This window comes from Carassius gibelio, chromosome B6 (assembly GCF_023724105.1).
Source record: "Carassius gibelio isolate Cgi1373 ecotype wild population from Czech Republic chromosome B6, carGib1.2-hapl.c, whole genome shotgun sequence".
Classification (NCBI taxonomy): domain Eukaryota; kingdom Metazoa; phylum Chordata; class Actinopteri; order Cypriniformes; family Cyprinidae; genus Carassius; species Carassius gibelio.
In genome coordinates this window covers 13,541,151-13,551,837 of record NC_068401.1, presented here as the reverse complement: position 1 = coordinate 13,551,837, position 10,687 = coordinate 13,541,151, and the positions used below count along the sequence as shown (strand labels likewise).

Below are 10,687 nucleotides of genomic sequence, written 5' to 3'. Positions count from 1 at the left end.
CATGTCATATGACAGTGCACAGATGGTCTGTTAGTTCATATAAATGAATAGTGGCAGTGATTAAATTCTTGCCAACCTGTTGGTCCAGTGAGTCTGTGGTGGCCCCTCTTTCCCAGATGTTTGCAGATTACTGACATTTCCAGGTGGGTTGGAGGAGCCAGATGATCCCTGGGAGGGTGAGTAGTCTGAATAAGTGGCAGATGATCCGCTGTTGTTCAAACAATGCATTTTGTCTGGCTCAGACTCATCGGTGGACTCTGAATGCATTAAAAAAATATAATAGGTATAAAGGTATAGAAGGTAAAATAGTTTATATGCATGGAAAATTACTGTATTTTTGTCTAAAATAAACCCCAGTTATTATGCTTCACACAACAACATTGATTTCCAGTGTTCTCCAGTGCATTCACACAATGCATTTTGGGATTTTTTTTTATTATTATTATTTTTTTTTTATAAAAGAACTTTATTAATAAACATCAAAAAAGAATGGGGAAAAATTGTGAGTTTAATGTTGTGATGAAACGGAAGAAGCTGCAAGTCATTTTATTCTGTATTGTGACACATCTGAGTGAAGAAGAAATGAGGGCCAAGGACTTGATTGTATCTATTAGTTGTTGATTAGATGAATGTGTGCTTGCAGCCAATTGTAATGAGTTTTAGCAGAAGTCTGAATACGTCACCAAAGAGACCATTTCACTGGAAGATCAAGTTATGATATTAAATAAAAAGAAAAATTAGGTCAAAGAATGAATTGCTCACAATACGATCAACAACATTCGTTTAAAAAATAGATTTCATGCTGACTTTAACTTATACAGGCTTCTGTGTCTTACCAACCTTTTTTTTCCTTGCCCAGTAACACAACTTTTGGTTTGTACATTGCTGGCTCTACCAAAGTTGGCCGCATGTCAGAAATTCGGATATCATTAGGGGAGCCTCCCATGGAGTCCTGGAAACACAAGTGTCAAATTCGCAGTGAACTAATAATATAAAGGAATGAAAAACACAAGGGGAGTGGGGTGTGGTTTCCCTGCAATCAAATTACAAACGATCGAACAACACAAATTGTTTATATTAAAACTTATACTAAACGACATGTATAATCCAAATTAACGTCACAATGACAATAAATGTAAATCAACATCCAATTATATTGGAAACTGTTGCTGTACTAACTGCAAACATTTTGGCTATATGAAAATATGTTTGCCTAATTGCATATTGTATAAGAGATTCCAGTTCTTTTTTTTTTTTAAAGATCAGTAAACTAAAACATGAAATACCTCAGCAAAAACACATTAATGTAGCTAGTATTTAGGTTCTGTAAAGCTTTTACAGTATAGTGAAATGAGTCATTCATTTGAATATGCTTAAACAATTCCTTTCTTATATCACAGTGAAAGTTTCATGATTCTAAAATGCAAACACTGGCCCAAAATGACCTCAAAGTTAAACAAAGTTGAAGTAACAGAGTGTGATCTCACAGCTCAACATCAAGTAGAGATTCATCATTAGTAATATCTAGACTGTTATGATTCACAGGCCTTGTCCTGGCTTGTCTGGTCAAATCCCCCAGGAGCAAATCAGTTGCTGCCAGCTCTTTCACAGCTGTCTATAGCAAAACTCACACCTCTCAGACCTGACTGTACATCAGCAGGCTGGCTCACACAACCGGCAGCAGAGCAAGAGGGAAGTCACATATCAGAAGACTCTCTCAGAACAGCCGCCTCCGCCCTTCTCTGCCTTTCATCTGGTCTTTTTTTCTGCATTGCTCCCTCACAACATGTCAAAAGAAATGTGACTGTTTAATTTGATACGGCAGGCTAATGGTTTCACACTTGTATTAAATGAATTGTGAACAAAATTCTGCATGGGGACAATTTAATGCATGTTGTGCAGTGTTCTAATAATAACAAATATTTTGGGGAGCCCAATATTTGGAATAAAAGCACTCTAATACACTAACATTCCATATTTGAATTCAGTAAAACAATTTCAGAAAATATACATTATGCTGACCAAAATAGCCAGATAAATTTATTTTATAAAATATTTTTTTAATTAAATTTTAATATGTATTTTAAGTAATTTTGTTACATATTATTTTAGATCTTGTATAAAAGTAAATGTGTAATGTTGATAAATATTTAAATAAACATTTTAAAATAAATGCTGTTGTTTTTCATCAAAGAATCCTGAAGAAAAAAAAAATTGTGAAACAGTGAAAATAAAAGAAAAAATGTTTTTGAGAACCAAATCAGCATATTAAAATGATTTCTAAAGAACCACGTGAAAACGAAGACTGAAGTAATGGCTGCTGGAAATGTAGCTTTGTCATCACAAGAAAAATATTTCATTTTATATTAGTTTTTTAAATAGTTTTTAATATTTCAAAATATTACTGCCTTACAGTATTTTAGATTTTTTAAAAAGGCAGCCTTAGCATATTTGATTTTATAATACTGTTATAATACTTCTTATTTATTGTTTAATATTTATGAATATATTTGAAGTTAGAATGTTTCCTTTAAATGTCATAGAGTCAGCAAATCTCTTGCTGTAATAAGAAATTCACATGACACTTCAAGGCTGCGGGACAGTCTCCCCTTACCCTGAGTTGAGATATCTTGGGGACTATGACGATAACTTTGGGGTCTTGGTTCTGTCTAGCCCCCCTGTAATTTGAACACTGGCTTCATTACTTCATTATGGGAAACAAACAAATGCAAGTATTTAACAAATGTTTCACCCACAATGGGGGTGTCTGAAAAAATGAACTGAATTTGCTTTGAAGGCAGTTGAAATGAGCCACCCCATATGTTCAGCTGATTTTCTGCTGTCTTGTCTCTCAGCCACTTACTATGAGGCAGAAACAGGAAGAGGAAGTAACGGCCAGGCTCGTATTCTCTGGCTGTTGCGGCTTGGGAACGACGCGATGTAAAGAAATCTAAGCAAAACAAACATACATACATATATACAAACAAACAAACAAAAATGGATTCTCATGGTCTAGAAAGAAAGGAATGTGTAAGATACGTGAGGTTTATGGCACTGGTACTCCCAAGGTCCAGATAACCCTGATAATATTACGAATATTTGTAGCTCCACAGTTTGGTCGGGGGGTCTCTGAGACCATGGGGGGGAACAGTGTGAGGCCAAGCTGCGATGGAAACAATACACCATGCGCTTGTATGCTATTCTAAACAAAGAGCTACTGCAAGCGTAGAAAAGCCTTGCATCAATGAATGAATTATGGATGTAGCTGTGTTTGCGTAATCATTGAGATTTATTATAGTTTACTCAAATCATCTTAGCATTCCTAAATTCAATTAATATTTCCATATAGGAACCTTTAATGGATCCTCTTGACATTTCACGCTGACCTTTATTTTCTGTTTACTAAAAGATTTCCAGCTATATTCTGAGCAGTGCTACAGGATATAAAACTGAAGTAAAACACTGCGGGTCTAGATTTCTAGTAAATAAATGATTGTAGGATATTTTAAAAGTGAGTTAGTAAAAAAAAAAAAAAAAAAAATGAAGCATACTACAAGGTTACGGTGACATTCAATACTAATTGCACCAGCTCTCTCTAATATTCATAGGCAAAGTTAATGACGTGGTCGTTTTTCTGTGTCCTAAACAACACTGCAGCTCTGGCGGTTGAGGAGGGGGGTTGCTGGCTGTGAGAGATGAAACATTTGAACTGATCTTTGTGTATTTTATCTCCACAGGTTCAGCTAACCTTTAACAAACACTCTCAGCAGCACTACTCAACACTCTGTATACACGCAGCCGAACTGACTCAGACACCGGGGATGCAAATACCAGGCCTTCAAAAACCAAAGAAACTACTGCCTGAAGTTTTAATATTATTGACATTGGATCCCTTATGTTTTGAGCTTAAAACAAGCTGCAACCCTGATATAATACGGAGTATAACTATTTTAAAAGAGAGACAATTAGAAGGGAAAACTTTAAATTATTAAAAGAGAAAAGTCATACTTCTGAGCTCTCGGTCAGATCCTCTTTGTCTTTGCGTTTTGGGATGTCAATGGCTGAGTTGAGGATGACACCTTGTTCGGACATTGGTAGTTTCGAAAAGTCTTTGACCTCTCGTTCTGTCACCTACAAAGAACACACACTAATCTACAAGTGTCTCATGATTCAATGACAAAATAAAATCTGAGATTTTAGCAGAGGTGTTTGTTACACATCAGAGAAGACAATGTTGGCATCCGTTAATTTTAATTGTTGGAGAAAACTGGTCAATTGTAAGCTTTTTTTTCAATATTTTCATCTTCCAGATTTAAAATCCACATCGTGTTGACGTCAGAATTTGTGGTGAAGGACTACAGTACATCGTTAACATATCGGTGTCTCATATTTATTCATGAGACTGCGTGTTCTTATCCTATCCATGCTTTGCTTAATTGTTCCCGACAGCATGTGTTGATTTGCTATGACAGATGCTTCAGACTGTGAGACCACATACCCAGAGAAATGTTCATGGATCAAAGGAGAGTGTTTGTTTTTGCTTTGTAATAAGAGTTCCGCACAAACGCGATTCATTCACTTACATTAGTAAGTGTAACCGTTTTTACAACTCCTTGACGCAACCCATCAAAAAGGCTTATATAAACACAGCAGAATAAGCCTTTAAAGTTATCAGAGGTGCAACAGCGTTTCACCTTCAAATAACCTTCATATACAATATAAAGTATGTTTTGATGCAGATTTTAAAAGATGTCTCAACACCGCAGTCTGCACCATGCCCACTTTTTTAGCATTTTTAAAAACTGTGAAACTAACCAGTGCTAAAATAGGAGGGTTTCATGACCCTTTAATATTCTATTATTATAATATAATAAATATAACGTTATTATATATATATATATATATATATATATATATATATATATACCACAACAGATTACTAATTATCATTAAATCCATGTATTATTATTATCCTCATTATTATATGTGTTAATTAATGCATTAAAACTGTAATGTATATAGACATTGATCTATGAGCCCAAGTAGGCACTGTGACAAAATAAGATGAAGAAGCATTACCTCCTTAGGAGCAATGGGCCACTTGGGCTCATACTTGTCTTGGCTGTGGAGCTCCATATTGGTCCCAGAAGAACATTTTTCAGTGTTGAGGGGGTGAGTGGTTTTACCCACCAGGTTCTGCACTGACTTCACCATATTCTTTAGGTCTTCTGGGTAAGGGGTTGGATAGCGCTTCAGATTAATCTCAACCTGCAGATGGAGGGAAGAGGATTTAGCCCATATGGCAAAGATATGACCTTTTCTAATGCTTATAGGTTTTCTTTTTTTTTCCCTAAATCCCAGCTAACCATATACAGCAGTGGCCCTGGTTACATCTGATATTAACATCTGTGATCAGATCACCAGAGATGGATGTTAATACCAGGTAAATACAAGGCCAAAATGGTTCACATTTTCAATTCTTAAAGGGACCTTCACTTTTCCTGAGTTGTCCTCTTCTTCTTTCTTGTCCTCAAACTCAAATGCCACTGTCATCCTCTGCTGTCTCTGTTCCTCCCAAAGAGTGGGATTAAAGCTGTCACTGTCAGACTGGTAATCTGCAGCAGGGAAACACACATCCATCCAGAAATTTAAATCCAGTTAAATGTAAAATCAAAGGAAAGAGACACGGTTGATTTATTCTTACCCTCATCGTGCCGGGGCTGCTGAGGAAACATGTAGTTGGTAAGAACTCTCTGTTTGGTCTCAGGGTGAGCCTCTGTTTGAAGGGGGATAAGGGCCTTGGACTGAATAACAAAAATAATTGTTGTAAATACATGTAGCAAATCAAATGTATTAAATTGCAGTATGTATTTTGACCACTTTTAACCACATTTCACACATAATATATACAGTGGGTCCCTTTAAAGTATTTGAATACATAAAAAAAAAAACATTACAAAGGTGTGAACGTGACAGAATTGCATCATAAAAATAACTCCAAGTGACATTTGGTTACAGTTATTGTAAAGAAATAGTTCAATCTAGATTTAAAAGTACATTAAGTACTTTATTTGTCCAAACCCTAACTGCTGCAACTCTACATAGTAGAAACTATAGTAATTTTAATGGTAAAACTGATATTGTCACGTTCATGAACTTTCTGTTTCCTTTTTTGGTCTTCCTGTTCTTGTTTTTGTTAAGTGATTGATTCTTCCCACCTGTTTCCAGTTCCCTCATCACCTCCTGATTGTTTAACTACCCGTCCTGTTGAGTTCTCCCTCGTCCGTGATTGTTTGTGTGCTAGCATGTTTGTATGGTTCCCAGTAGATGTAACTTGATCTAAGTGTTAATGCTAAATGTAATCTAGTCTATTGTCTTTGTCCTCCTTCTTCATCAGTAAACTCCTTTTTTGTTCCATATCCTCATCTCGCCCTTTGTTTGACGATTAGCACTACCTTAGTTTATAACAGAATCACGGACCTTTCAGTGTAGTTAATTTAGCGGCGTTTTTCCTTGCATTTATTTATTTATTTTTTTCTCTTCTCCCGGAATGTTCATCCCAGCAGTCCGTCTCCTATGCCTGGAGCAACTTGACCGTTCGCTGGAGGACCACACCCGGGACTTTTTAGATCTGGCGTGCCTTACTCACTTCCCCGAGTAAGGCACGCCTACCAGCAAACGGTCCCCGAGAGGATTTCGCCGCTTTTGTGGAGTGGGTGCTGGAGAAAAACGGATCTTCATGGACCGTCTGCACCGCCGAAGAGGATATCTCCAGCCCCACTCCCGACCCAGAGACCAGCCAGCCACCATCACGCCGCACGGAGCCAGACCCCACCGCAGCCGCAGAGCCCGAGCCCGAGCCATCCACTGACAGGGAACAGGATCTCGAGAGCACTCGTGGAGATTGAGGGCATGGAGGAAAGCCCTGCCCACACTCCTGCGACTGAGGGTGAGCTGTATGCTATCTCGGGAAGAAACATGGAGCAATTTACGGATCTAATGGACTGGTCTTTGGAGGTAATCCCTAATTTTCCTGTTTCCCCGCTGGTTCCGTCCAGCCCTGATCCCCCTGATACCCTCTCAGTCTCCAGTCGTTTCCTCTGCTCCATTTCCGCTGGTTCCATCCAGCTATGAATTTTCTGTTTCTCCGATGGTTCCGCCCAGCCCTGAGTTTTCTGTTTCTCCGCAGGTTCCACCCAGCCCTGAATTTTCTGTTTCTCCGCTGGTTCCGCCCAGCCCTGAATTTTCTGTTTCTCCGCTGGTTCCGCCCAGCCCTGAATCTTCTGTGTCTCCGCTGGTTCCGCCCATATCTGAATCTTCTGTGTCTCCACTGGTTCCGCCCAGCTCTGAATCTTCTGTGTCTCCACTGGTTCCGCCCAGCTCTGAATCTTCTGTGTCTCTTGTGTTCCCTCCCGGCCTCCCTCTCCCACCTCCTCCAGGACCTGCTGGTCCCTCTGCTCCACTTCCGCTGGTTCCGTCCAGCCCTGATCCTCCTGTCCTTCCTCCCATCCTTCATCTCTCTCCTCCTCCTAGACCAGCCAGTTCCTCGTCATCCCTGCTGGTGCCAGTCAGTCCCGCAGCTCACCCTCAGTCCGCGCCATCGGGGCGCGATGGTTCGCTGCTGGACTGCCAGTCTCCAGCTCCGCCTTGGCGCGTTAAGGCCCTGTCTCCGCCTCCAGCCTCCGAGCCCTGGACTCCTCCTCGGTCCTTCGACCCAGCGGCTCCGCCTTGGCTCTTAGCTCCCTCGTCTCCACCGTGGCCTGGCATCCCACCTGCTCCACCGGGCTCCCTCGTCTCTCCGGCTCCACCTTGGTCAGTCGTCGACCATCCGCCGCCTCGGGACTCCACTCCTCTGGTTCCACCTCGTCACTCCATCCCTCCGGCTCTGTCAGGCTCCTCCTTCCCTCCGGTTCCACCTCCATCCTCGGTCGCTCCGGCTCCACAGCGGTCTGCCAGAACCCCGCCTCCGCCTTGGTCGCCTGAGCCTTCTTCTCCACCTAGGCCCTCCGGACCCTCGACGTCACCCTGGCTCTGCGGCTGTGCTGCTCCATCTTGGGCTCCTCACCCACCGGTGCAGTCTCCGCCTGTCGGCCCCCTGGTGTCGTCGACCCCTCCTTCACCATGGCTCCTCCCGCGGTCGACTCCACCATGGATCTCCGTCCTGGCTGGTCTCTGGTGGACCATCTGGCTCCTCCTGCTCCGGGCTCCTCCCTGGCTCCTCCCTCCATCCACTCTGCCCTGGTCCCTACCTCCATGCTTTTGTTAAGTGATTTATTCTTCCCACCTGTTTCCAGTTCCCTCATCACCTCCTGATTGTTTAAATACCAGTCCTGTTGAGTTCTCCCTCGTCCGTGATGTTTATATGCTTGCATGTTTGTATGGTTCCCAGTAGATGTAACTTGATCTTTTGTTATGCACAAAACTAATAATGCATTCAGAAATAGTGTATTGTGCTTTTTTCATTTAAAAGTAGGCCTACTGCTATATGAACAAAAGTTTAATAGCATTTGGTTTGCAAACACTTTAAACAAATAAGGTGCTTTTAACAGCAGTGTTTTAGATAGTAGCAGTTAAAATATTTATTTTAGCCTAAAATACCCATGTAATTAAATAAAATATAAAACATGCTATTTGTCACTGCAAGGGCATTAACGTTTTTATAGAAAATATTTTATAGTTTGTTACATTATACATTGTAACATTATAATAGGCACCTTCCTATTAGAGACCTGGATGATTGCAGGACCCATCGCAGCAGAGTGCGGCGGAAGACAACTGTGGATGGAAGGGTAGAGACTCATAGAGACTCATGTGTGGGATGCAGGAGAATAATTAGGATGAGCTCACACTATGCAATCTTAACCGTGCTGGAGCGCGTTTGACCTCCAAAGCCTGGTTCATTTGACTAGTGTGATCATTCCATTTAGCAGTCACTAGCTCAGTTGAAAGAGGTGGACAAGAGCGTGGCTCAGTTATATATATCCATGTAATTAAATAAAATATAAAACAAGCTATTTGTCACTGAAAGGTCATTAACGTTTTTATAGAAAATATTTATAGTTTGTTATATATATATATATATATATATATATATTAGGGGTGTAACGATACGCGTATTCGTATTGAATCGTTCGGTACAAGGCTTTTGGTTCGGTACGCGGTACGCATTATTTATACCAAACGGTTCGTTGGACTAATTAATTATATTTGAAAAAAAAAGAGAAAAATAATGATATGCGTTCAACAAGGTAGCCCAATAACCCAAACGACGTAACAGGCAACGCCCCTGACACTCCCGAAGAAGAAAAAAACACCAACTTATAGTTATATGTTTATGTTAGGCTACTCAGTCAGGCGTTCGCTCACTCAGTACGCACTGAAGGCTCGTTGCAAAATAGACAATGCGTTTAACAGACCAGAAATAGAAGATCCTCCAATAACCAACAGGTCTGGTGTTTGTGTGCACTTTGGACTCCCTGTAAGCTATAAAGGTGATGGCAAGAGAGTGGTGGATAAAAAAAACAACAGTATGTCGCATCTACATGACAATAGTGTACACCAGCGAAAAAAAAAAAAAAAAAAAAAAACACCAGCGGGAATACTTGAAACATGTCAACTCATTTACGCCGACATCACTTTAGTGTGTCAGTATCTGGGAAAAGACAAAAAAAAGGAGAAACATACAGGCAACAAACTATCCCGGCAGCATTTAGACACCGGTACACCATTATAGTTTACAGGGAATCCAAAGTGCACCCAAACACCAGACCTGTTGGTTATTTGAGGATCTTCTATTTCTGGTCTGTTAAATGCATTAGACATTTTGCAACGTGAATGGCCTTAGGGGCCATTCACATATCGCGCCTAAAAATGCGTGGAAAACGCTAGTCGCGCCGCTTTCTCCTCCTTTCCAAAGCGCTCGGGCAGAAGCGCTCATTAGGCGTCTGCCTTTGCTAAGCAACAATGACGTGCTCTCTCCATGAGACGCGGAAATTTCAGCAAAGGATAAATGGATTTGCAGCTCTAAAAATCGCTTGCAGTAGCTCTGCTACTACATTTATTTCAAAATTGCAATCCATATACAACTATGATCAGCTGTTCCTTCATCTCGGCTGAGCTTTCAACGTTGTTACGGGAAAGGATGAAGCTGATTGGTTAGTTCTTGTCACATGACCCGCGGTGCGCTTGCGGCATTCTGAAAAGTTTAGATGTTTTTACATTTTGCTGTATCTAAAACGTACCGAACCGAACCGAACCGCTATTCCACATTCTGCCCAATGTCCTTCAAGCAAATGTGCCAACTGAATGCTATGAAAACATACAGTGCTTAACAATTTATTAGACCACCTGTCACAAGACCAAAGACAAATATTTTAGGAATGTAATTTTTGGACAAATAGCAAACTGAAACAACTAAATAGTATTTATTCACATAATAACAAAAATGGCCTCCTTGGCCTTTGATGACAGCTTGCATGCTTGCTGGCATTGTTGCTGATTGGCAACAATGGAAAATGGGGAAAACTGCTGATCTCACAGTTGTCCAGAACACAATCATTGACACCCTTCACAAGGAGGGTAAGCAACATACATTCATTGCCAAAGCAGCTGGCTGTTCACAGAGTGCTGTATCCAAGCATGTTAACAGAAAGTTGAGTGGAAGGAAAAAATGTGGAAGAAAAAAGAT

General features: G+C 40.6%; 1 protein-coding gene across 11 annotated transcripts in view; it reads right to left on the bottom strand.

Moving 5' to 3' along the window:
* The window catches only part of lrrc7 (leucine rich repeat containing 7), a 64,746-nt gene that overhangs the window by 17,963 nt on the left and 36,096 nt on the right, over positions 1-10,687 (bottom strand). For 5 of the 11 annotated variants that reach the window (XM_052558649.1, XM_052558653.1, XM_052558652.1 and 2 more), the window contains 7 exons: positions 5,705-5,804; positions 5,491-5,615; positions 5,080-5,268; positions 4,009-4,131; positions 2,864-2,950; positions 841-952; positions 77-257 (listed from right to left, as the gene is read on the bottom strand). In XM_052558649.1, coding sequence (XP_052414609.1) covers positions 77-257; positions 841-952; positions 2,864-2,950; positions 4,009-4,131; positions 5,080-5,268; positions 5,491-5,615; positions 5,705-5,804 — 917 coding nt within the window. The remainder of the gene's footprint in view (positions 1-76; positions 258-840; positions 953-2,863; positions 2,951-4,008; positions 4,132-5,079; positions 5,269-5,490; positions 5,616-5,704; positions 5,805-10,687) is intronic. The other 6 variants (XM_052558651.1, XM_052558655.1, XM_052558659.1 and 3 more) reach the window with 3 other exon arrangements.